The 24,816-nt window shown below is 37.7% G+C and overlaps 1 protein-coding gene across 1 annotated transcript in view; it reads right to left on the bottom strand.

Annotated features, from left to right (window-relative positions):
- Window positions 1-24,816, bottom strand: part of LOC127969335 (low-density lipoprotein receptor-related protein 2-like) — a 36,939-nt gene that overhangs the window by 11,455 nt on the left and 668 nt on the right. Inside the window, exons 2-30 of the mRNA XM_052571209.1 lie at window positions 24,798-24,810; window positions 24,445-24,693; window positions 24,024-24,232; window positions 22,931-23,115; window positions 22,046-22,274; window positions 21,749-21,926; window positions 21,535-21,663; window positions 21,269-21,435; window positions 20,600-20,743; window positions 20,346-20,455; window positions 20,059-20,236; window positions 19,748-19,961; window positions 19,199-19,435; window positions 18,847-19,035; window positions 17,835-18,755; window positions 17,576-17,741; window positions 16,878-17,036; window positions 16,494-16,783; window positions 15,756-15,959; window positions 15,392-15,634; window positions 14,932-15,057; window positions 14,667-14,786; window positions 14,456-14,587; window positions 14,167-14,368; window positions 13,765-14,060; window positions 12,465-12,981; window positions 12,217-12,369; window positions 11,965-12,135; window positions 11,392-11,652 (exon numbers count right to left, since the gene is read on the bottom strand). Of these exons, the coding sequence (XP_052427169.1) occupies window positions 11,392-11,652; window positions 11,965-12,135; window positions 12,217-12,369; window positions 12,465-12,981; window positions 13,765-14,060; window positions 14,167-14,368; window positions 14,456-14,587; window positions 14,667-14,786; window positions 14,932-15,057; window positions 15,392-15,634; window positions 15,756-15,959; window positions 16,494-16,783; window positions 16,878-17,036; window positions 17,576-17,741; window positions 17,835-18,755; window positions 18,847-19,035; window positions 19,199-19,435; window positions 19,748-19,961; window positions 20,059-20,236; window positions 20,346-20,455; window positions 20,600-20,743; window positions 21,269-21,435; window positions 21,535-21,663; window positions 21,749-21,926; window positions 22,046-22,274; window positions 22,931-23,115; window positions 24,024-24,232; window positions 24,445-24,693; window positions 24,798-24,810 (6,392 nt within the window). The remainder of the gene's footprint in view (window positions 1-11,391; window positions 11,653-11,964; window positions 12,136-12,216; window positions 12,370-12,464; window positions 12,982-13,764; window positions 14,061-14,166; window positions 14,369-14,455; window positions 14,588-14,666; window positions 14,787-14,931; window positions 15,058-15,391; window positions 15,635-15,755; window positions 15,960-16,493; window positions 16,784-16,877; window positions 17,037-17,575; window positions 17,742-17,834; window positions 18,756-18,846; window positions 19,036-19,198; window positions 19,436-19,747; window positions 19,962-20,058; window positions 20,237-20,345; window positions 20,456-20,599; window positions 20,744-21,268; window positions 21,436-21,534; window positions 21,664-21,748; window positions 21,927-22,045; window positions 22,275-22,930; window positions 23,116-24,023; window positions 24,233-24,444; window positions 24,694-24,797; window positions 24,811-24,816) is intronic.

The following is a 24,816-nucleotide window of genomic DNA, read 5'->3' as shown; positions in this document are numbered from 1 at the left end:
ACTTTAAGAGAAAATGCATCCATTATAGTGTAACGGTGGCACGCCCTAGTGACCTTTTGGAAACAGTATCTATTTGGTAGTTCGGGCGCCAGACAGGACTTTGGCCTGTCACCAAATAAATTCCAAAATGCCATGATAACCCAGGGAGATTTTAAAACCTGCAGTTACACAAAATTAGATGAATTGCTTATACGTTACTTAATAGAAGACAAAACAACAACTTGCAGTTCGAAAGAATTCATTGATATAGATTTTTCCCTTCTTCATACACAATTCTGGACACAAATACCCCATATAATCAGGAGGAAAGGAACAAAAACAAAACGAACAACAATAATAATAATAATAATAATAATAATAATAATAATAATAATAATAATAATAATAATAAAAACAACAATTGTAAACGACAAGGTTTTCATACAGGCATAATTAAATGAACTTAGACAAAGTAAACAAGGTCAGCAGATCAGAGGCTTTCTCCTCCAAACAAAGACACTCATCAGCGGTCCAGAGAGAAAAAAAAAACAAACAAAAAAAACACAGGATTAGTATATATTTTTTCTCTTGAGCAACCAAAGTCATAGATATACTGAAAGGGAAATTAAATGAAAGTCAGTAATATAAATCGGTCACTCAAAGCGACTCGCGAACGTGTGGATGAAGTGCGTGCGATGAAGTGCGTTAGTGTGTGAGTGTGTGTGTGCAATATCGCTGACCATTTCTAGCAGGGAAAAGATCCTTGGGAGGCAGTGTTTTCTCCGGATTCGCAAAACCCAACGGAATGACGATCTTGTGAGTTCCTTCAGCAGTTCGTTACACTCTCTCTCTGCAGCCTGGTGAATCTTTATTTCCGCACTCACCCTGACCTACAGCGTGCGTCTCACTCCCGCCGATCCACTCCTCAGTTATGACTCGCGTCCATTGTTTGATTTGCTCACCTGCCACTTGGCGTTCGCGTTTACCATTTCCCCCTTTTTCCCAAGCGATTTTTCCTTTTTATAATTTTGTCTTAATTGTTCCACATCCCGATATGGGCACGGAAGGGGCGGATTGTCTTTACATCGCCACAATAGTGATACTCATCCGATTTCTTTCCAACTCTTTACTTTCACTTAAGACATAACCACAGACTATTCGAACACACTTTCCAAGACTTTTCAATTTTGATATATTTAGTATGTATTTGCATCATATGCATATGCTCAGAGCACGTTATAAAACGTATTTTTAAAATACACATTTCTGATTTTAAAAAATGTTCATAGTTAATCATAGCATATTGCCTAAAACAGTGGTTCCCAACCATTTTTCAACTCGCGGCCTACACAACCACACACATATGTTTGTGGGGCCCACTTAAAAAAAAAATTAACTGACCCCGCTATTGTTGGGTTAATAACTTAGTACTCAGAAGCTAGATTGTTAACTTAATTTATTGAATGAACTAGGGCTGTGCGATGTGGACAAAAAAAAAAAAAAAAAAACTATAGCAATTTTTTTATAAATTTTGTGATTGTGATACACACCAATATGCAATATGTCGTAGCCGCAGATCACAGGTTGAAAACCACTGGCCTAAAACATATGCTATGAATAAAAAATAATCAGTGACACATTTGCGACCTGAAAAAAGTTTGGGTCGCTATGTCATTTCAAAGGGCGAATATGCGACCATTTCAGGTGCAGTGTAGTTCCCTGATGACTGCCATCAATTCATTGCATCAAATGAAGAGGCATCATATCGATCACAAGTGCAGGATGGAGTACCTCAAGGCTCAGTACTAGGGCCATTCATTTTCAAGCTTTACATGTTACCCTTGGTAGATATCATCAGGAAGCATTGTGTTAGCTTTCACTGTTATGCTGATGATACTCAGCTCTATATTTATTTGCGGCCCAGGGCAACATACCAATTTGAAAAAAAAAATTATCCATAGAGGTGATAATTATCGGACCTAAAACCTCTGCATGTAATAACATAGAACACTGTCTAAGACTTGATGGCTGCTCTGTCAATTCTCCGTCATTACTCAGGAACCTACGTGTGCTACTTGTAATAAATCTTTCCTTTAAAAGCCACATATGGAGCAAATTTTGTGCCAATATTCATCAAACAAATCCAGCATTTTGTAAAAAAACACAATCTGCTTTGCAAAGAAAAACTTGACTTTGAAAGAAACGCAAAGTGATTTGTAAATACAAAACTCTATTTGAAAGAAAACGCAGAGGTATGGGCAAATATATGTAGTGTGTGTTTCAATTGTGAGACTCATTTGTGGGGAATTGATTTTCTCACAAATGCATATTGCACACAGGCATATATTCTCACATGGATCAAAGCAGATTTTCTCACAAATGTAATTGAGCAACTGTCTTTTCCAAAAACAGCAGATGGTGCTATTGGTCAATTTACGATAGTCTCCTGAAACCCGAAAACACCTGTAAACCTTTTCAGGGACTACAGCAGGCCCACAAGAGTGGGGAACAGGTGAGTTTCTGTCTTACTATATAATTAACCATTTAGAGGTTTTCACAAAGCGACCCTACTACAGTTTCTAATCATTACATAATCCTTCTAAAATACTGGTAAATATTGGATTGACCAATATTGATTTTTTGACAGCCGGTATCTTGGAAAGCAGGGGAGCTGATAGCCAATATAAAGCCAATATAGTTAAATATATTATATATATATATATATATATATATATATATATATTAAATTTATACATTGAACAGATGCTTTTATCCAAAGTGACTTACAGTACATTCATGCTATCAATTTTTATCTATCATATGTTCATATATATGTTTTTTAATAATATTTAAAAAAATGTGAAATTATTTGACAATGAATTTCAAATTTTTTAAAATAAACATACTTATACTTTAGATGAAAAGATGAAAGTATTTTTCACAGATAAATAAATATTTAATAGAAATATAATTAAAAAGGAAGTAAAAACTATAACCAACTAAGCACTCGGTATTCTGGGAAGTGTGTGTGCATTGGGAATCATGTTTTTCAAATAAAGCCAGCGTTACACTTCTTTTACATACAGCACACAGTGAAAATGACATGAAAATGATGCTGGGCAAATGCATAAAGCACAGCATAATTTGAAATCACGAGTTTAAAATGTAATGTATTTAATTCACACGGACCGACCGCCACACAGAGAACACACGATCAAGCTGGATAAAAATGTACACTTCCCAAGATCTCACAGCTGGATTCGACTAAGTTTGCAAGTTTGTGAAATTAAATGTTCATTAACCAATCAAAGATTTGTTTAAATTATATAAATAATTATCTGCTTAATACGGATGGCAATGTTTGCCTTTCTATTACTAATAATAAGAAAGCAATCGTTATAATACTTTTTATACAGATTAATTCCTTTGATTAACCCTTCTATCTGATGATTAGACAGACTTGTAACCATATGACAGAACTGTTAACAATGACAGCGAACTATAGGGAGAATGTTAGCTGTGTATGTTCAGGCACAGCCTTTAAGAAAAACTTATCGGCTAACAGTGTTAATTTTGGCAGGCATTTTTTATTTAGTCTTAGTCTCAGTCTTAGTTATTAATAATTAATGACCTCTTGGGTGATATTATTATATCTGATACTAAATTAAACTGTCTAAGCTTAAATTTTTGGTACACAATATTGACGCTATAAATTGAACTATTTTATCAACATATGTATATACTCTATATCCTATTATCCAACAGGGGATAAGAGGTATGGAGAATGGATCAGTTTTTATAGGGAAAGACTGCATAGTTAAATGTTTACCATGTCACTACTGATTTTTGAACTAATCAATCATGTTAACAGCTTTACAGCACTTACTGTGAATTTTAGTGACACTGTAGTAGGGTCGCTTTGTGAAAACATTTAAATGGCTAATTATATAGTGAGACAGAAACTCACCTGTTCCCCACTCATGTTGGTGTGCTGTATTCCCTGAAAAGGTAAACAGGTGTTTTGGGTCTCGGGAGACTAGCGTAAATTGACCAATAGTGCTATCTGCTGTTTTTGGTAAAGATAGTTGCTCAATTGCATTTGTGAGAAAATCTGCTTTGATCCATGTGAGAATAAATGACCTTTATGCATTTGTGAGAAAATAAATTCATACCTCTGCATTTTCTCTCAAATAGAGTTTTGTATTTGCAAATCACTTTGCGTTTGTTTGAAAGACAAGTTTTTCTTTGCAAAGCAGATTGTGTTTATTTACAAAATGCTGGATTTTATTTGATGAATATTGGCACAAAATTCGCTCCATAGCCACATGTATAAAACTGCATTTTTCCATCTAAAAAATATATCCAAATTATGACCTATGCTCTCACCTATTCAAGCGTTCATGACCTCAAGGTTAGATTATTGTAATGCTTTATTGGGTGGTTGTTCTGCATGCTCAATTAACAAACTCCAGCTAGTCCAAAATGCAGCAGCTAGAGTTCTTACTAGAACCAGGAAGTATGACCATATTTGCTCAGTTTAGAGTCCTGCACGGGTTCGGGTACCCGACGAGTGACCCGCAAACTTGGCTGAAACGGGTGAAAAATGTCATACGGGTGCGGGTCGGGTCGAACATAGGGGAAACACGGGTCTAAACACGGGTTCAAAACAGTCACGTGCAAACGTAAAAATAGGCCTACGTTCGACTTAAAAAAGAATAATCACAACCGCGTGAACGGCTGCATGAGTCATTAGTTAACAGACGTAAAAGATCAGCCAGCTGTTGTTTTTTTCCGTTGTTTATGTTTTCTGTAAAAAAAAAAAAAAAAAAATATATATATATATATATATATATATATATATATATATATATATATATATATATATATATATATATATATACAGGGTTCTAAATTAACACCCGCCAACCCGCCAAATGCGGGTTAAAATTCATTTTGGCGGGTGTTAATTAAAACTTACTATCCAGTTTGGCTGGTGATGCATGACATGAGGTTCTGTTCTCGGTCATTTATTCCCCTGGCAGCACTTCCTACATTTCCCACGAACACTGTGCTGTAATGCTACGTGATGACGTTTCATATGCTCATTGGCTGCACGCAGTTTGCAGTGAAACCAGCGCGAAAAAACATGGAAATGAATAGCGTCCATCAGAAAACACAAGGAAGAAGAATGAATGGAGCCAGAGCAGGGAGCATAGACTGAAAGAGGAGGGAGTTAGCTATTAAAGAAAAAAAAAATAAGATTAAACTAAATGTGGCGGTGGTTGGGACAGATTTCTGGGGGCGAAAAGAGGAACGAGGCAGGGGATGAGGATATTACGGAGAGCCCCGCACGTCACCTGTAGGAGAAAAAAAATCAATCCGTGACGACGGTTTTGCAATCCGTCCCCTCAGTTTATAAACCGTACTCACAAATTCATAAACTGTTCCCTCGGTTTAACAAATTGTACCCACGGATTAACAAACCGTGCCCACGAATTCCCAATCCGTGCGCTCAGATTTTGTAAACCGTACCCTCGGTTTTTTTTAATCTGTACCCACAAATTCATAATCCGTGCGCACACTTTCACAATCCGTTCCCTCGGATTTGTATTTGTAAACTGACACGCATTTGTAGCTCCGCCCCCACCGGCAGATTCATTTCTGTTTATTAAACATTATTTTTCATAGTATCCAATGAGTCCACGATCAGCATTCACACAAATAGTCTTCTTTTTAGCGTTTATTTTAATAGTGATTATTATATTAATCACCAATAGGATAAGACACAGCCGCCTGTGTTTTATGACCAAAAAAAAAAAAAAAAAAACGCTAAAAAGAAAAAGAAAATAAGGGTAAAAAGCAATACAAAACAAATAATATGCCGGTTATGTTTTCATTCCTTTTCTCTCTAACTGAATGCAATGTTATTTTCGGCCTCATTATTTATTAAAAACATTAACAGTGAAACATGCATCTAACTCCGGCAGGTGGGGTGGATGGAGCTTAGTATAATAAAATCAGAAAAATAAGTCTTCATGCATGTTAAGAAAGAATTGTAGACAAGCATTTACAAAACTGTCAAAGTTTATTTAAAAATAAAGCAATTCATGAATTATTTTCTTGTAATCATTTATTTAGCCTACAAATTAAAATGATAAAAATAACTTTATTTTTATTTTTATCATTATTATATATTGTTATGCATAAGAATCTTTTATCCAAAACAATTTACAACAGGAACCGGAAAAATTTACTCCAGAGTTAGTCACAATGCCAGGTTTATTGTACAATAATAATCAGTTGCTATTATAAGATTATTCCTTTATTATTATTAAACCTATTCCACATAATAATAGTCAATAAAACTGTATGTTAACAGGAGCTTTCTGCATGAATCCGTGAGTACGGTTTACAGATCCGTGGGAACGTATTGCGAAAGTGTGCGCACGGATTATGAATTTGTGGGTACGGATTCAAAAACCGAGGGTACGGTTTACAAAAACTGAGCGCACGGATTGGAAATTCGTGGGCATAATTTGTTAAACCAAGTTAACAGTTTATGAATTCGTGAGTACGGTTTATAAACTGATGTTTTTCATGCCAACAATGTTAATAAAATGATCAAATGCATTTAGTGGCACTCATAATTTGTTATTTTTACCGGGAAAAAAAATGGCTAGTGGAAATTCTGATTGGCTGGTGATCAAAAAAGTTATTTTAGAACCCTGTATATATATATATATATATATATCATATATACAGAATCTGGATTAAAATGTGTTTGATTTAAGTCTATTTCAAAATTTGTGTCATAAAATTATATTGCGCATACAGCTCAACTAACGCGATCGTTATAAAGGTGTTTAAACAACAATACACTTCCACTTGCATGTATTTGACAATTGGAATATCAGATATTTCATTCCATAGCTAACACATTTGTGAATATGGGCCTAATCTATCCAGGGTTGTTTTTGTTTTTTTAATTGCATATGAAAATGACTTTGTGCAGCTCATTCACATGTGCGCTCTGGCGCAGATCCGCCTCTCGCGATGCTCAGCTGTGGATGATTTAAAAATGGGTGCGTTCGACTTGAAGCACAACCTCAGACGGTGGTATGATTCGCTCTTTTGTTCTTCTGTTTTCTTTCAGTATCAAAAATACAACAAATGAAAGCGTTTATCTGTATTTCCGACTGATGAGAACTATGCATAAACATTCATAAATCAGTCAATTTTGTATTTTATTATGAGATATTTTATTCTAATGTGATCAGTGATGATGGACCAAAGAGCACGTATTTTGACATTTGCAGTAAAAACGTGAAATATAAATTCTCAGAAAATGCATTTAATACCAATATATTGAAACGTCTGTTTATATACTCCATTAATAAAGGAGTCCAAACATTGGAAAAATATCAGTCCACTTGGTTTTATATTTAATATGAGGGAAATAGCCATGCATGCATGCGTGACACAAAAAATATTTAACTTTTAGGTAGCAAAATATTTGGAAAAAATATTTGCTTCTTATTTATTAAATATGAGCAATTGATTGATAAAACATTGATCAAAATTAAGATAAAATGTATAAAAAACGAATATCTTTTAAAAAGAGTTTTCCATAAATAACTTCTGTATGACCTGGCAATAAAAAAGTGGGTCTAATGTGATTGGCTTAACTGATTTGATTTCGGGTGTGGGTCGGGTGTCGGTTCTATTTTAAGCGGGTCGGGTCGGGTGCGTATTTTAATTAGTGCTGCTGTCGGAAAACGGGTCAGATGCGGTTTTAAGCACTGTGGGTACGGGCGGGTGCGGATTTACAAAATCGGACCCGTGCAGCTCTCTGGCTCAGTTCTGTCAACACCACACTGGCTCCTTATTAAACATTGTGTAGATTTGTATTTGAATGGTTTAGCACCTCAGTATTTGAACAAGCTTTTATTGCACTATAGTCCTCCACATCCTAAAACATCAAAATCAACTGCGGGCAGCATATCCTTTTACTATTTAGCGCCCAAACTCTGGAACAAACTACCACAGTTGTTTGGGAGGCAGACACACTCGGTCAGTTTAAATCTAGATTAAAGACCCATCTCTTTAACCTGGCTTACACATAGCACACTCACATTTCTAATATTCAAATCCATTAAAGGATTTGGTAACACTTTCTATGAAGCCTGTATTTATAATACATTATGAAGGTTTTCTTAAGGCATTATAATGAATGCATAATGCATTATAAAAATAAAAATAAACTTATAATATGTTGTATCATCTCATGAATATTCATAAAAACAGTTTTAATATATTATAATGTGTACTTATTTGTTGTTATAGCTTTTAAGAGTATGATGGTTTATAACACAATGAACATGCTGCATCAACTTACAATGGATGATACTTTTCATAGTTATAATGTATTATAAGTCCCATATCTTGACATTTTTCTGATGCTACTTTACTTAAAGCGGTCAAAGTCCACTTATAAGTAGTAATAATAATATTAATTATAAAAATAAAATAAAAAAAGTTTTCTCTCAAACAGCCATAAGATCAGATATCAGATCAGATGAATGTGTAATATGACACATTTGCTTTAAACTATTTTAATTGTAATGTCAGTTTGATTATTTTGATGGTACCCTTTAGAGAGCTGTTGATAAGTAACTCTGCAACTACATGTCAACTAGCGGTCATTAGAATATTAGTATATCTGCTACTGTAAATATATGCTGACACTTTATTTTGATCGTCAAAGAACAGGTAAACTGACTATACTGTTAGTAAATCGGTTTATTCTACCATACTAGATTCTACCTTTATTGAGCATACTGATACTCTAATGAGAGTTATTTGGCATGTAGTTGCAAAGTCGCTTATAGTTGATTGATTAAGGGGACAATCAAAATAAAATGTAACCAGATAAAAAAATTGTTTTTTTCAGTTGGAGGATTCAGCTCACATCAATTAATTAACATTAGCTCCGCAGAAAAACTCAAATAACACTCATCATCTAACCACTCACAAGCTGTAGTAAGATACTGTGCAGATCTTAAACAATGTCAAGATATGATACAGTCCATTATACTGTAAATTAAGTAGATTTAATATGGTGTTCATTGTGTGTTATAAATAATCATACTTTTAAACTTATAACCACAAATACGTAAGCATTATGATGTATTATAATTGCTGTTATGATTATTCATGAGTTGATACAACATATTATAAGGTTTTTTATAATGCATTATGCATTCATTATAATGCCTTAAGAATACCCTTATAATGTATTATAAATACGGGCTTCATAGAAAGTGTTACCAAGGATTTTTAGGCTGCATCAATTAGGAAAACCAGAACAGGGAACACTTCCCATAACACACACTAGAAGAATGAAATCTACGCTAACATAAGTCTGATTCTCTCTTATTCTGAGGACACCGTAGCCACCAGATCCGGTCTGTATCCAGATCAGATAGTCACTGCAGTCTCCCGGATTCAGTACGTATCCAGCCCAGATGGTGGATCAGCACCTAGAGAGGACCTCTACAGCCCTGAATGTCAGCGGAGACCAGGACAACTAGATGAGCCCCAGAGACAGATCCAGAGTAAAGATCTTTTCAACTAGATGGTCACCAGGAAACAGATGATTCTGCACAATGTGACTTTGCTGCAGCCTGGAATTGAACTGCTGGTTTCGTCTTGCCGTCGCCTCTGACTTGCTTAGTTAGGGACACTTAATTTCCAGTGGTATCATCGACTTGATTGCACAGATACTATTTAAACTGAACTAAGCTGGATGATGACATCACTGAATTCAATGACAAAATGCCTTTTTGCATTATTGGCACACTATTTTCCTATTTAATGCTGTTGAGTTGCTTTGACACAATCTGTATACAGGTCCTTTTCAAAAAATTAGCATATTGTTAAAAAGTTCATTATTTTCCATAATGTAATGATAAAAATTAAACTTTCATATATTTTAGATTCATTGCACACCAACTGAAATATTTCAGGTCTTTTATTGTTTTAATACTGATGATTTTGGCATACAGCTCATGAAAACCCAAAATACCTATCTAAAAAAATTAGCATATTTCATCCGGCCAATAAAAGAAAAGTGTTTTTAATACAAAAAAATTCAACCTTCAAATAATTATCTTCGGTTATGCACTCAATACTTGGTCGGGAATCCTTTTGCAGAAATGACTGCTTCAATGCGGCGTGGCATGGAGAAAATGGAGGCCCAGGATGCTTCGATAGCCGCCTTAAGCTCATCCAGAGTGTTGTGTCTTGCGTCTCTCAACTTTCTCTTCACAATATCCCACAGATTCTCTATGGGGTTCAGGTCAGGAGAGTTGGCAGGCCAATTGAGCACAGTAATTCCATGGTCAGTAAACCATTTTACCAGTGGTTTTGGCACTGTGAGCAGGTGCCAGGCTCGTGCTGAAAAATTAAATCTTCATCTCCATAAAGCTTTTCAGCAGATGGAAGCATGAAGTGCTCCAAAATCTCCTGATAACTAGCTGCATTGACCCTGCCCTTGATAAAACACAGTGGACCAACACCAGCAGCTGACATGGCACCCCAGACCATCACTGACTGTGGGTACTTGACACTGGACCTCAGGCATTTTGGCAATTCCTTCTCCCCAGTCTTCCTCCAGACTCTGGCACCTTGATTTCCGAATGACATGCAAAATTTGCTTTCATCCGAAAAAAGTACTTTGGACCACTGAGCAACAGTCCAGTGCTGCTTCTTTGTAGCCCATTTCCTGCACACGCCTGTGCACGGTGGCTCTGGATGTTTCTACTCCAGACTCGCGCAGGTCCCCCAAGGTCTGGAATCGGTCCTTCTCCACAATCTTCCTCAGAGTCTGGTCACCTCTTCTCATTGTGCAGCGTTTTTTTCCACAATTGTTCCTTCCCACAGACTTCCCACTGAGGTGCCTTGATACAGCACTCTGGGAACAGCCTATTCGTTCAGAAATTTCTTTCTGTGTCTTACCCTCTCGCTTGAGGGTGTCAATGATGGCCTTCTGGACAGCAGTCAGGTCGGCAGTCTTACCTATGATTGCGGTTTTGAGTAATGAACCAGGCTTGGAGTTTTTAAAAGCCTCAGGAATCTTTTGCAGGTGTTTAGAGTTAATTAGTTGATTCAGATGATTAGGTTAATAGCTCGTTTAGAGAACCTTTTCATGATATGCTAATTTTTTGAGAAAGGAATTTTGGGTTTTCATGAGCTGTATGCCAAAATCATCAGTATTAAAACAATAAAAGACCTGAAACATTTCAGTTGGTGTGCAATGAATCTAAAATATATGAAAGCTTAATTTTTATCATTACATTATGGAAAATAATGAACTTTTTCACAATATGCTAATGTTTTGAGAAGGACCTGTAGTTAAAAGCACTATATAAATAAATGTGACTTGACTTACTGCGTGGCTGTCTGTAAGGGTGGTAAACGTGGATGTCATTAGGGCGGTGTGTGTTGTTTCCCATTAAAATACGGTTAGCACCAGTGTATTTGTGGGCTCTCTCTATGGTGTGGGTGTTCCAGTCAGTCCAGTACACCAAATCCTCAAACAGGGTCAGAGCGAAAGCATGGGGCATGGAGCCTGTTATAGCCCTATGTCTGTTTTGTCCATCCATATCAGCATAACTGTTGGAAAATAGACATTATAAGTATAGATTCTATAGGTATATGGTGAATCAAATGTGTACAAATGTGTAAAATCACAGCTGTGCTTATATTTTTTTACTACAACAGTACTATTTATAAAATCAAAAATGAGTTTGCTCCTCTAACATTGATGATCACTATGGGAAATGCTGACATCAGATTGATACAAATGAAATGACTCCCATGCTGATTCATAATATTCATTATACTATATGTGTTATATAAAGCAGGGCTGTCTGTTACTGTCTGAAGATAAGATTTGGTTTGGATACAGTACACAACACAACTTACTCAAGGAAATTGAGGTGAGCATCAGCAAAAAATATCTTGTTGTTGGTGAAGTCGATGGTCAGGGCATGAGGCCACACTAGCTTGGTAGTGATGATAGCTGATGAGCTGGTTCCATCCATTCCAGCCCTGCCAATGAAAGCCATCCGTCCCCAGTCTGTCCAGTATAGCCATCTGACCAGAAATGGGGAAAGGGAAAGTTTGCACACATGGTTCAACTGAACAAATAAAATAAATGTGTTATCTTTAGCTCACCCATATTTAGGGTTAACAGCAACAGCCCGCGGATTGGTGAAGCAGTATGTAGAGTTGGCGTCAACACAACCTTTCAAAAGTTTTTTCCGATAACGTCCATCAAGCTCAGATACATGAATGGCTTCCATAGTCACATCTGCCCAGTATAGCTTTCTACAAGGAAAAATCCAACCATAGATTAACCCTGCCCATTTCTTTTTACAACATCCTCTAAGTAAATAAGTGAATGAAGTCCCTTATTAACCTACCGGCCCACCCAGTCCACAGCCAGGCCTTCTGCCCCGTCCAGGTCACTCTTCAATATGACCTCCCGTCCTGTCCCTTCTAAATACATCCTCTCAATGCACTGTGTGCCAATATCCATCCAGTATAAACGCTTCTCAGTAGTATCAAAGTCCAGAGCAACAACATTCGATAGGCCTTGCAGCACCACCGATGAGGATGATCCATCAACGGTCAGGTTACGGATGTAGTAACGGTTGCTGTAGAGGAGGTATGGTGCAATCCCACTGTTCTGCCGGCAGCTGCGTCCATCAGGCTCTCGTAGGTATCCCGGTGCACATTTGCAATAGAAGGAGCCCACAGCATTCTCGCACACCTGACTGCACACTCCCGGGTCCTCTTTGCATTCGTCTATATCCTCACAGGCCTTGTCGTCTGGCATGAGTTTGTAGCCATCCCTGCAGGAGCAGTAGTAACCCGTCTGGGTGTCTATGCAGTTCTGAGCACACTGGTGGATGGCTGGATTATTGCACTCATTTATGCCTGTGGAGGGACAGAAAGGCACATCATTCCCAGTTCATTAGTTCTATTGTAATTATTAATGTGCTTTTAATAAAAGAATTGTAATATTTTATTCATATAATTGTACACGTGTCTGCTATAATGACAGTATGAACCGAACTGAAAATACATGCAGATGGAACTATGTGTGGGTGGAGCCTAATTCATCAGTGTGTCAAAGCTAAAAAGTCTATTTTTAGTCAATTTCCAAACCACAAATATGTTTTGTACAATTAATAAATTAATTACTAATTTTAGCAAAAATAATTTATGTAATCTCTTGGAATTGGTCAATTTATTGTTCTATTTTCTATTTTTACTTTCTTCTATTTTAAATGCTGTTCTTGAGACTCAATTGATGACTGCTAAAAATTCAGCTTTTCCATCACAGGAATAAATCACAATGTTAAATATATACAAACATTTATAGCTATTTTAAAATGTAATAATTTCACTTTACTGTAGTTTTAATCAAATAAATGCTCTACATACAGAGTCATATTGTTGCCTTCTGGAAGGCAGTACAGATTTCTAATGTGTAGGTATAATCGTTTTAAAAAGTGTTTTATACCCATGTCAATTAAAATGTTAAATGATGAATGATAATGATAATTGTTGGATAATCAGTCAACACACAATTTTACATAATAAATAGAATTAATCATTAATCTTGAATACCTTATTCTTGCCTTGCCAAACATTGTATTTGTTATTTTGGGCACATTCCTAAAGTGAGCCTTTTTCTAAATACTGATGGTGTCTTACCACAGCCCTTCTCATCACTGTTGTCAGAGCAGTCCCTTTGATGGTTGCAGACCTTGTGGATGTTAATGCACTCCCCAGAATTGCACATGAATTTTCCAGGTGTACAGGTGGGTTCTGGACTCCTGCACAAGCCCTCGAGTTCATCAGTGCCATCCTGACAGTCTATATAACCATCACATAGATACACTGATGGAATACACACTCCATTCTGGCAGGTGAACTCTTGACTGGAGCAGGTGCGATATATGCAGCCAATCTCATCACTGCCATCCCCACAGTCATTCACACGGTCACAGCTGTGAAGGAGATTTAGATGCACAATACAGATTGTATAAAGATTTTGAGAAACATTTTATTTTATTTATTGTTTGCGTGAGATGCGGCTGGAGAGGAACAACTCACTGGAAGGGCACCAGAATGCAGCGGCCATTGGCACAAGCAAACTCATTCATGTGGCAGGTACGGTTGGGGCAGTTGTGCAGCTCATCTGCGGCATCTGTGCAGTCCTTCTCACCATCACACACATAACTCCATGGAATACAGCGTGGAGAGCCTGGGTACCAAGTGGGGCATGTGAAATCGCTGGGGTTACAAGTCCTTGATCCTGAAATACAAAATAATAGTCAGACTAGGTCTAATATCCATTGATTTGCTGGTTTCTACCATCTTGAAAATTAATGACAGGCCTCACCGCACTGCAGTTCCTGGGCCTCATCACTGTTGTCTCCACAGTCGTTGCTGCCGTCACATACCCACGCTGCCAAAATGCAGTGTCCATTCGCACAGCTAAACTGCTGAGGGTTACAAGTACGAACCTGATCCTCTGTGGAAAGAAACAAAGAGAGTATTAGATAGTGATTCCAGGATCTACTTCATACACAGATGAGGGATTTGACATGTACCACAGGTGGGTGGCTCATCTGTGCTGTCCAAACAATCTGCGATGCGATCACACACCCATGACTGAGGAATACACTTCCCATTATCACAGCGGAACTCATCTGCTGAGCAAGTCCGGACAGCTGTTAACAAAAAGCAGTATAGGAATGACTTTAAGGACATGCACAAGTATTTTTTTTTTTTTCATATATTCACTCAAAACTGAAATGTCTATCGTCATGAAGGACATCTGCAGAAAACGATGAAAGCTGAGACCTTGAAACTTACCACAGAAGAGTGGATTTTCATCACTGTTGTCCCCACAGTTGTTAAAGCCATCACACAGGTTACTTGAAGAAATGCAGATGTTGGTGGTGTCACATTTTACTAAGCCTGGTGCACAGGTTCTGTCTGCTATTAAATCAAATAAATATGTTTTTTTTTCTCTGTTACAAGAAATTATACATTTCATCTTTATCACCCCAACCAAAGAGAATCTTGTCCAGAGCTTGTTTTAGATCAAATGAGAACAAAGGGAGAAAATTCAATTTTGTTGTTGGATGTTGATGTCAATCACACAGTGTTATTGATAACTGAACCTAAAACCACCGATTAATTAAAATCAAGCTGAAATAATTTGGTAAGACAAAATCACATACAGTTACTACAACTACAAATTAAATCTGAAAACCTAATTAAAAATATTAAGAAATAATGTAATAGTATTTAAATAAAATACTGCACTCACGACAGTTAACTTCATCCGTGGTGCCATTGTCTCGGCAGTCATTGATTCCATCACACACAAAAGCTGCACTGATGCAGCGTCCATTAGCACAGGTGAACTCTATGGTAGGGTTACAGGTTGGGAAGGGACAGCCATGCTCATCGCTGTTATCTCCACAGTCGTTTGTGTAGTCACACACATAGTACAGAGGCACACAACCTCCATTATCACAGGTGAATTCCGTGGGTGAGCAGGTGTGGAAAGCTGTAGAAGGCACATTAAGGTTTGCATTTTTTTTTAAATGTAGGTATAAGAAAATGGCACAAAACTAAATAAAAAATTTTTTTGAAACATTTTAAATGTAACAACTGGGAAGGTTACTTACCACACACTCTCTCGAGCTCATCTAAGCCATCTATGCAGTCCTTGTAGCCATCACATTTCCAGTGCTGGGCCAAACAGCTTCCATCCAGACAGGTGAATTGATCTGCATGGCAACGATGCCCATTGTCAGGGATGCAGTCTTTCCCATTGTTGGCCAGATACCAGTTACCAGTGCTGGGACACTGACACTCTGGGCCAGTTGGACCTGAGATAAAGTGACACATGAAAGACATGAAAGATGTAATCTTCCCAAAAAGAGAGAGAGAGAAAAAAAAAACTGTAAAAACTAACTTGGAATTTGCATACAGTGGGGTCCAAAAGTTCTAGAGCAAGAAATGTTTTTCCATTTTCCATTTCTTTTAAACAAAGTATATATTTATATCATTCATTTTATGATCAGCATTGAAATTTGACTAAAGAACTTAATTTAAAAATATAAAAAATTCTTAATATTTTCTCTTGCTTTAATTAAAGTAACACTTAATCTGCATGTACTCCATATGTAAAACCACCCAGGAGTTCATGTTCTCCAGCATTACTTGAGAATGGTCAAAAGTGCTTTATTGGAAAAAGATCTGACTGTATGTACGAATAGTCAAAATATAAAGTATTTAATTGATAAGTGATGTAGTGCAGAATCTGTTACATTATTTATTTGTTTAAAATGTTTTAGTCTCAGACTTTTGGCGCCCACTGCATGTATATTCAACTTTTTCTTTAAAGTGCCATTTAGACCAACCCGGGACACAAACGTGGCTGCAGCCTCCATTGAACAGCTGACAGGGACTCGAGCAGCTCTCCTGCCTGCTGGCAGAGAAGACGTTAATGTCATTAGGTCTGTATTGAAGGTCGGTGGCCATAATAGTCAGACTAGAACCGTCGCCCTTGTTGGCGCGGTACACAATCCGTGTGTTCCAGTCAGTCCAGTAGATATCCTGCTGGAACACTGTCACAGAAAATGGGTACTGTGTCTGACTAAGAATGATCTCCCTGTTCTCTCCAGTCAAAGAGGCACGCTCAATCTTATCCCTGTGACAAAGAGAGTGAAACATTATATTTTACTGCAAACAACAAATATTCATCAAACAAAACTGATGTAAAAATGAGGTCAGTATGAACCCACAGTGTTGCATCAGCCCAATACAGCAATCGTTCATCATAATCCAAAGATAGAGCGTTAGGCTGAGAGAGGCTTGTGTTTACAATAGGGATCCGGAAGTTTCCACCAAAGGTGGCTCTTTCAATTTTAGCAGGGGATCCCCAGTCAGTCCAGTACAGGTATCTGAGCAAACAAAATCAGTTTTCGGAGAGTAACTCTTGTAAATATATTAACCAAATTTTAACACTTTTAACCCATGTAATTCTAAAGCCCTTTAAATTAAATAATTGTGTGGAGAGATGCAGTGTTTGAATGTAACACCCAGCTGTTTAGCAACAAACAGCTAAAAAAAAAAAACCTGAACATCACAGAACATTTCACGTTGTATGCAATTTATATGATTCATGTCAGTGTTAGAGGTAAAAACTAAATGTCAAACAGTGACAGAAAATGCACCAAGATGAAAAAGAGTTATTCTTTTATTTTTGCTGTTATGGTCCTAAAAGTTAATTCAGGAAAAACTGGATGGTTCAGTCAGAAAAACAAATCATCACTAAATTTGCAATTGGATAATCACAGAAAGCCATATTGTGATTTCAATTTATCTTCAGTTAACACTGCATCCCTAATGGACAGAGTTAAATATGAAAAAACCCAACAGATAACCCATATTTGGTTTACCCAGGGTTTAGTTGGGAATTTTAAGTATGAACTTTTCTTACCCATAGCAGGGATCCACTACAATGGCTCTGGGGCGGTCAGCATGTGCAATGAAGGAACGGTTTTGGCCATCTATTGCCATAGACTGCACACTTCTATTGTAATAATCTGTGAAATAAAGACGCTTGTGGATCCAGTCATAGGCCAGACCTTCAGGATCATCCAGATCTAACAGATGAAATGAAAGCAGAGAACACTTTAACATTGTTACTGGATGGTTTCAGCTTACTCATTCTGATAATATTAAAGCTTTAGCTCTACCGCTGGCTATGGTGATCGGTGGGCTAGTGCTGCTGGTGGTTAGAATGTATCCTATTTTACTCCTGCCTAAACCCACATACTGGGTAAAAAACACTCTCTTGTCCTTGAAGTCAAACTCAGTGGCTAAAACGCCATAGCCCAGGGTAAAGGTGGGAAATGGAGTGCTGTGGTCTTCTGGGTCTAGCCTCATGCTGTTCATGGTGTAATCAGTGGTGAAGATCAGGAACTCATCCAGGCCAAAGCCACATGAGACTCCATTGCTGAGCAGAGAACCATGGGCACAGGCACATTTTGGCTGTTGCTGCTCAGGCATTGCAAAACAAAACTGTTGACAGCGCCCATTGTCCTCTTGGCATGGGTTAAAACCGACCAGGTTGGCAGAAGTGGGCTGAACATGGGAGTCAAACACTCCAATGTCTGTCAGATCCTCTATACCGTCTCGGATCACCTCTGGCATGTCTGTATTCCCAGGACTCTTACTGGCTTGGAACAGTTTGCCCAGTTTGCGATCCACCCACAGCATGTACTCGCCAAAAATAGCGACACTGTATGGCGCGGGGTATCGACTACCGTAGCGTACAATCTGCCGCTGTGAACCATCGGATGCCATCCGGGAAATCATATCCAGTGTGTCATCAACCCAGTACAAGAGGTCATTGGTGTAATCAACTGTTAACCCTCGGGGGGATGACAGGCTCTCAGAGGCAAGAACTGTCCGATTGGTCCCATCCAAAAGAGCACTCTCAATCTTGGGTGTCTGGCCAGCATCAGTCCAGAAGAGGAGACGCAATTTAGGGCTGACAGCAAGATCTAGGGGACGATCCACTGAACTCTTCAGCAGGATAAGTTGAATGCTTGTGTTCAGACGTAACACCTCAAGGTATGTTTGAGAGGTATATGCATTAGTGAAGTACAAGTTTCCTGACATAAAAAAGAAAATAATCAGTCTGATATATAAACACATACGACCAACTTTCACAGTATACATGGTGTCACTTTCACATTAATTTACCTGCGATCCAATCTACTGCCAAGCCCTGAATCCTTCCAGTGCCTAACTGACTGATGACAGTAGAATAGCGTGAGCCATCTGTTTTTGTCCTGTAAATGCCTCTGTAGGATGAGTAGGTGCTGTTATCAGTCCAGTACAGGAATCCAGAGGCAATGTGCATGTCCAGCTTGCTGAGAACTGAGTAAGTATCTACAGAATACAAGCAGATTGTTTTTTGTATAAAATGTTACATCATATAATAAAATAGATTTTTCTTTAAAAAATGTAATCATTTGAAAAATATTAAATTAAATGAATTCACTACCTCTCTAACAGAGATCAAACTGTTTAGCATACTGTAATCACTACTTACTTGCTCCCACAGGAACCATGGCCTCAGAGTGGTCAGAGCTGTTAATGTGGAATCCTCTAATAAATTTGAAAGATGACACTATTGCGTAAGAGTCATACTGTTCACAGTGAGACCCATCCTGAGATGGGATAAAACCTGTGGTGCAGGCACATGTCTTTTGTCCATCAGGTTTTGGCAGACACAGGTGGGGACAGCCTCCATTGTCCATACTGCAAGCATTGGTAGTGCCAGCAGAGTCTGGATTTAAATAAATGATTGTAAACAGAACATAAGTAACATTTAACAAAAGTTAAAATCCAGAGGATTACACTTTCAGTCTTAAATTGTGCCTGATGAAATGTATTATTAAGATTACTTACTAATATTTCAGAATGGTCAGTATTTTGTAATGACCGCTAAACTGAATATTTAGCCACTGGCAACATACCAGTGCTACTATCTTGATTCATTCCACTTTTCAAGTTAGCAGTGTTCATAGGTGACATCTTGCAACTCCTGTAAAATTATCATTTATTTAAAGTAAATTTCAAATTGTAATGCTTCACTTACTGTCTCTGGTATTCATTTTCAGTGCCCGCACCCCTGCCATGCTACTCCTCATCACCACCATGTCTGCACCTGTGTTCTTGTCCACTCTTTCAATAACCTCATAGTCAAGATCAGTGTAGTAAAGGTAGTTTTGGTACACAGTGATGCCCCAGGGGTGAGACAGGCCACTCACGATGGTCACCCTGCTCACACCATCCATCGTTCCAGATTCAATCTGCCAATCACAGAGAAGTTAAAAGCCAGGAAAATAGAACAAGTGCATAATTACTTGTTTCCACATGTAGGTTTATGAACAAGTGTATGCTTCTCACCATCCCAGATTGAGGGACACCCCAGTAGATTTTCCTGGCCTCTATGTCTGCAGCAATAAACTCAACACTGCCCAGGTTGCCAGTGTAGAGGTTTCTGAGGTTTCCACCATCCATGTCTGCACTTGCCACCTTTGGTGGAACTCCACTATCTGAACCTCTATCGGTCCAGAATAGTGTCCTGTATGGTGAGTGCATGAAGACAGTACATTAATAACTTAATAACTTATACTTAATAACAAATTAGTGCAGGGCAAATATACAGTAAACTAGTCACAAAATGTGTTTACCCTCTGGCTGGATCAAGAGCTATTCCTATTGGCTCTCCAGCTCCCTCTGGTTTCCCTGTGTTTGTGATGATTGTCTTCCTGTAATGTTGAGATCCATCAACCCTAATGACCTTTTGGGGGAAGACGAGCGAAAATAAAAAAATAACAACAACAATAAATAAATAATTAGAAATAACTTAATTTGATAATATATATGATGATACTGTATATCATATATGATAAAGTGTGTTAATGTGTGAAAAAATATTGTTCACCTCAATGGCCTTAACAGTGGGATTAGTGTAGTACATGATTCGTGTTATCCAATCAAAAGCAAGACCTGAGGGAAAACCAATGACAGCAGCTGGTGCAAACTGAGTTCGATTGGCCCCATCTGTCTTACTTCTATAAATTGAGCCCTGGTGAAAAAATAAAAAAAATTAAAATCAACATTTTCATGATTTCTGATTGGCTCTGTCTCCTCTACACCAGTAAGTTGGTGTGTGGTGGGCACTCCAGGTGGATGCTGCACACTGGTGGTGGATGAGGAGATAACCCCTGACAATGTAAAGTGCTTTGAGTGCCTAGCAAACTGCTATATAAATGTAAGGAATTGTTATTATTATTATTAATATTATTATATTTATTATTATTATAAACAGTGCTATTTGGTTCAATCTTTGTGTTTTATATATATATATATATATATATATATATATAATTTTTTTTTTTTTTTACTTTTATAAAGATTTCTTTTTTGAAATGTTCATTTTCACAATCTTTCAGTATTATTTTGCTTTGCTGATTTGAATCAGAATCAGAATGAGCTTTATTGGCAAGCTATTTCAAAATATTGTGTAATAGTAAAAAATACTGTCAAATTATGAGTAATTTCATAGGTTAATTTTAAAACAGTGCTCTAAGAAATTGTCTGATTAACTTACAGTGCCTTGCACCCAGTAGACAAACTGCTCTTGATCATCAAAATCAATATCTCGGCCTTGTGTGATGCCTGAAATTGGTGCCATGGCATTGTTGGATGTGTCATTGGGGTTGAGAGGAATTCCCATAATTACAGTATCTCTGGCGACCATCAAGAATGGTGTATCATCTAGGAAAAACAACTATTACAGCATCATCAAGTCAAGTGAAAGGCCAGTTAGATCTCAACACCTCAATTGGCACATGCTCATTTTGCCAAGACTCTGACCTTTAGTACAAGTATGACCATCGCTGGCAAGGGTCCAGCCAGACTGGCAGTCACACCTGTAGTATCGTGGTCTTAAGGTTGATAGCAGACACAGCTGACTGCATGTATGGTTCTCACAGGGGTTAAGTCCTGTATGTGATCCAACAGACAGCTGTCAGTCAGCTAAAAAAAAAAAAGACACTCCTTTCATTAATAACCTGCGTGAAAGCCTAACCTAAAGGCTGCTTGACAGGGTGATCCATGGTGATACCCATGCACTGGTACACACTGGTCAGAAGGGTGGTGATGTTTCCTCCATGAAATTTGTTAGTCTTCATGATTTGGCTTGTGTAGCGGTCACTCCAGTATATGTTGTCTTCGAAGATGGTTATGCCATGGGGTTGCTGAAGAACCTGCAGACACGGACGGTAGGAAGTGATGAGTAAAAACTGCAACATTAGATAAACCATACTGTGACATATATTTCATGTAAAATATAGATGGATTTTAACCAGGGACTTTAAATAGTTACCATGTCACTTGCAAAGACTTGATGCCTGTTTTTGCCATCGTAGTCACAGTAGTCAATATATTTCAGGTAGGCGTCAACAAAGTATAGTCTTCTAGTTGTGTAATCCAGTGTAAGTCCGTTGGGCCAGTATACCTTGTTAGTCACAATTGCTCTTCTTGCAGATCCATCCATACTAGCCTGTTCTATTCTTGGGTTCTGACCCCAGTCTGACCAAAACATTACATTGGTGCTGGGAAGAAAACAGGAGGAATTATAATTGTATGATACAAGACCTTAAAACCCATAGTTGATCAATGTAATCAATAATTAACCCACATCATTTTTTTTTATTCATCCTCATGTTATTCCAAACCCAAAATACTTTCCTTCATCTTCTTAACACAAAACATGAATATATACATACATAAATGATTAAAACCTGAAATATTTCAGTCCCCACAATGAAAACTTTGACGTAAGAAGTTCACGAAGAGATTGTAAAAGTAATCCATATGAATTGAGTGGTTTAATCAAGTCTGAAGAGATGTGATCACTTGATATAATGAACAGATTTAATTTACTTACATAAACATCCTCATACATGCATAGATTGTATAAAATATGATCAACGGATGCGCAGATGTACTTGCTTGACACACAAGAACCAATGACTTACACGAGAACTGATAAGGTTTGTTCTTGTGCATCATTCAGTTGAGTTTGATTGAGCTTATGTTTACCATATTAAATGCCATTTCTGTTAAACAAAAGTGAATGAACAAAAGTCTTATGGATTTAAAATGACATGAGGGTAAATAATGACAATAATGGGAGATGAGTGAACTAATCCTACAACTGCATTCTCTCAAAACAGAAACAAACCAGTAAATATGTTAATATGCATACTAGTCGCGGGGGTCTAGAGCCAGTCCGCGAGGGCTGGTAACATTCTTGGTAATCAAAACCTTCCGGAATCGGCCGTCCAGAGTAGATACTTCAATGTTTTCCATGATGTAGTCGGTCCAGTAAATGTTTCTACCCACCCAATCCACTGCTATGCTTTCAGGTACCATCAGGCCTGAAGAGAACACCTAACATACCAGCATCATCAAATTAGTTAATCCCAAACTGTAGATGATGAAAATATAAGTAATATATGCATGACTTGAAATGCATAAGCCATTTTAAAGGGTTAGTTCTCCCAATTTGCAAAATTATGTCATTAATAACTTACCCCCATGTTGTTCCAAACCAGTAAGACATTTTTGGAACACAGTTTAAGATATTTTAGATTTAGTCTGAGAGCTCTTAGTCCCTCCATTGAAGCTGTGTGTACAGTATACTGTCCATGTCCAGAAAGGTAAGAAAAACATCATAAAAGTATTCCATGGCATGTGACATCAGAGGGTCAGTTAGAATTTTGAACAGCAGTTCAGTCAGTGTACTGTTTGAGTACATGAATTCCTCCGGGATATTGGTTTGTTTTAACTCCGAGGGAGTGTCAGCCACATTAAACAAGTTAACAGCTTAAGTCATTTGTGGATTAATGCGTATTGGAGACGCAAACCGTTTAAAACGATTCAGTTAGATTTGGTGAACTGGTTAAAAAAGATCTGGTTACATCGAATGATTAGTTCGCGAACTGGATATGACAAACTGCTTTGTTTTGAACTGTCTTACAACACTGAAGAGAAGACAATGCTGAATAAAGTTGTAGTTTTTGCTATTTTTGGACTGACCCTTTGATGTCACATGGACTACTTTGATGATTTTTTTCTTACCTTTCTGGACATGGACAGTATACTGTACACACAGCTTCAATGGAGGGACTGTAAGCTCTCGGACTAAATCTAAAATATCTTAAACTGTGTTCCGAAGATAAATGGAGGTCTTACTGGTTTGGAAGGACATGAGGGTGAGTTATTAATGACATAGTTTTCATTTTTGGGTGAACTATCCCTTTAAGACAACTAGACCTTAATTTCTTCTTAATAGTTACCTGTTTTTTGTCTGTGCCATTCTGGAAAGAACTATAGATCATTTTCTCAGATGAATCACCCCAGTACACTCGTTTATTGATATTATCAAAGTCTACAGCGACAATGCTTGTGCCACTGACAACAGGAACAATAAGTGGTGGCCTGAAGAAGATGCGGTTAGCGCTGATCTGGCTGCGTCTGGCCACCAGAAGTAAAGCATCAACTGGAGCTGTAGCAGATTACACATTTCATCACAGATTTCAGGTTTTACTATCATTGTAATACTTATAATACTTATTACTTTAAATATTGGATTTTGTGTTAGTTGGAAGCATTAATCCATTGGCCATTTAACTATAAATGCAATTCAGCAACAACATATTATACTTCATAGTCTTGGGCAGTCATGTTTGATGTGTAAATGATGCAGATGATGCTTACATGTGACTCTGCATGTACGTCCATCAGGCTCCAGCTGGTAACCATCTTGGCAGTAGCATCGGAAGGAGCCACGCTCATTGTAGCAAGTTTGACTGCAGAATCCAGGGATCAAACACTCGTTTATGTCGTCGCAAGTTTTTGAGTCATTTAGCAGATGAAATCCTGGTTCACAGGTACACTGAGCTCCAAATGGTCCCTGAATACAACCATGACTGCAGCCTCCATTATTTACCTCACAGTCATCTTCATCTAATAAGGCAAACAGTGAGAAAGACACACACACACACACAGACACAAACAATTTGATTAGTTCATCAACATCAGTACTACTAGTTTTCAACAGCAGTACTTACTGCAGAGCGGAGACTCGTC

Source organism: Carassius gibelio, chromosome B12 (assembly GCF_023724105.1).
Source record: "Carassius gibelio isolate Cgi1373 ecotype wild population from Czech Republic chromosome B12, carGib1.2-hapl.c, whole genome shotgun sequence".
NCBI lineage: Eukaryota > Metazoa > Chordata > Actinopteri > Cypriniformes > Cyprinidae > Carassius > Carassius gibelio.
This window is presented reverse-complemented; position numbering and strand designations above follow the sequence as displayed.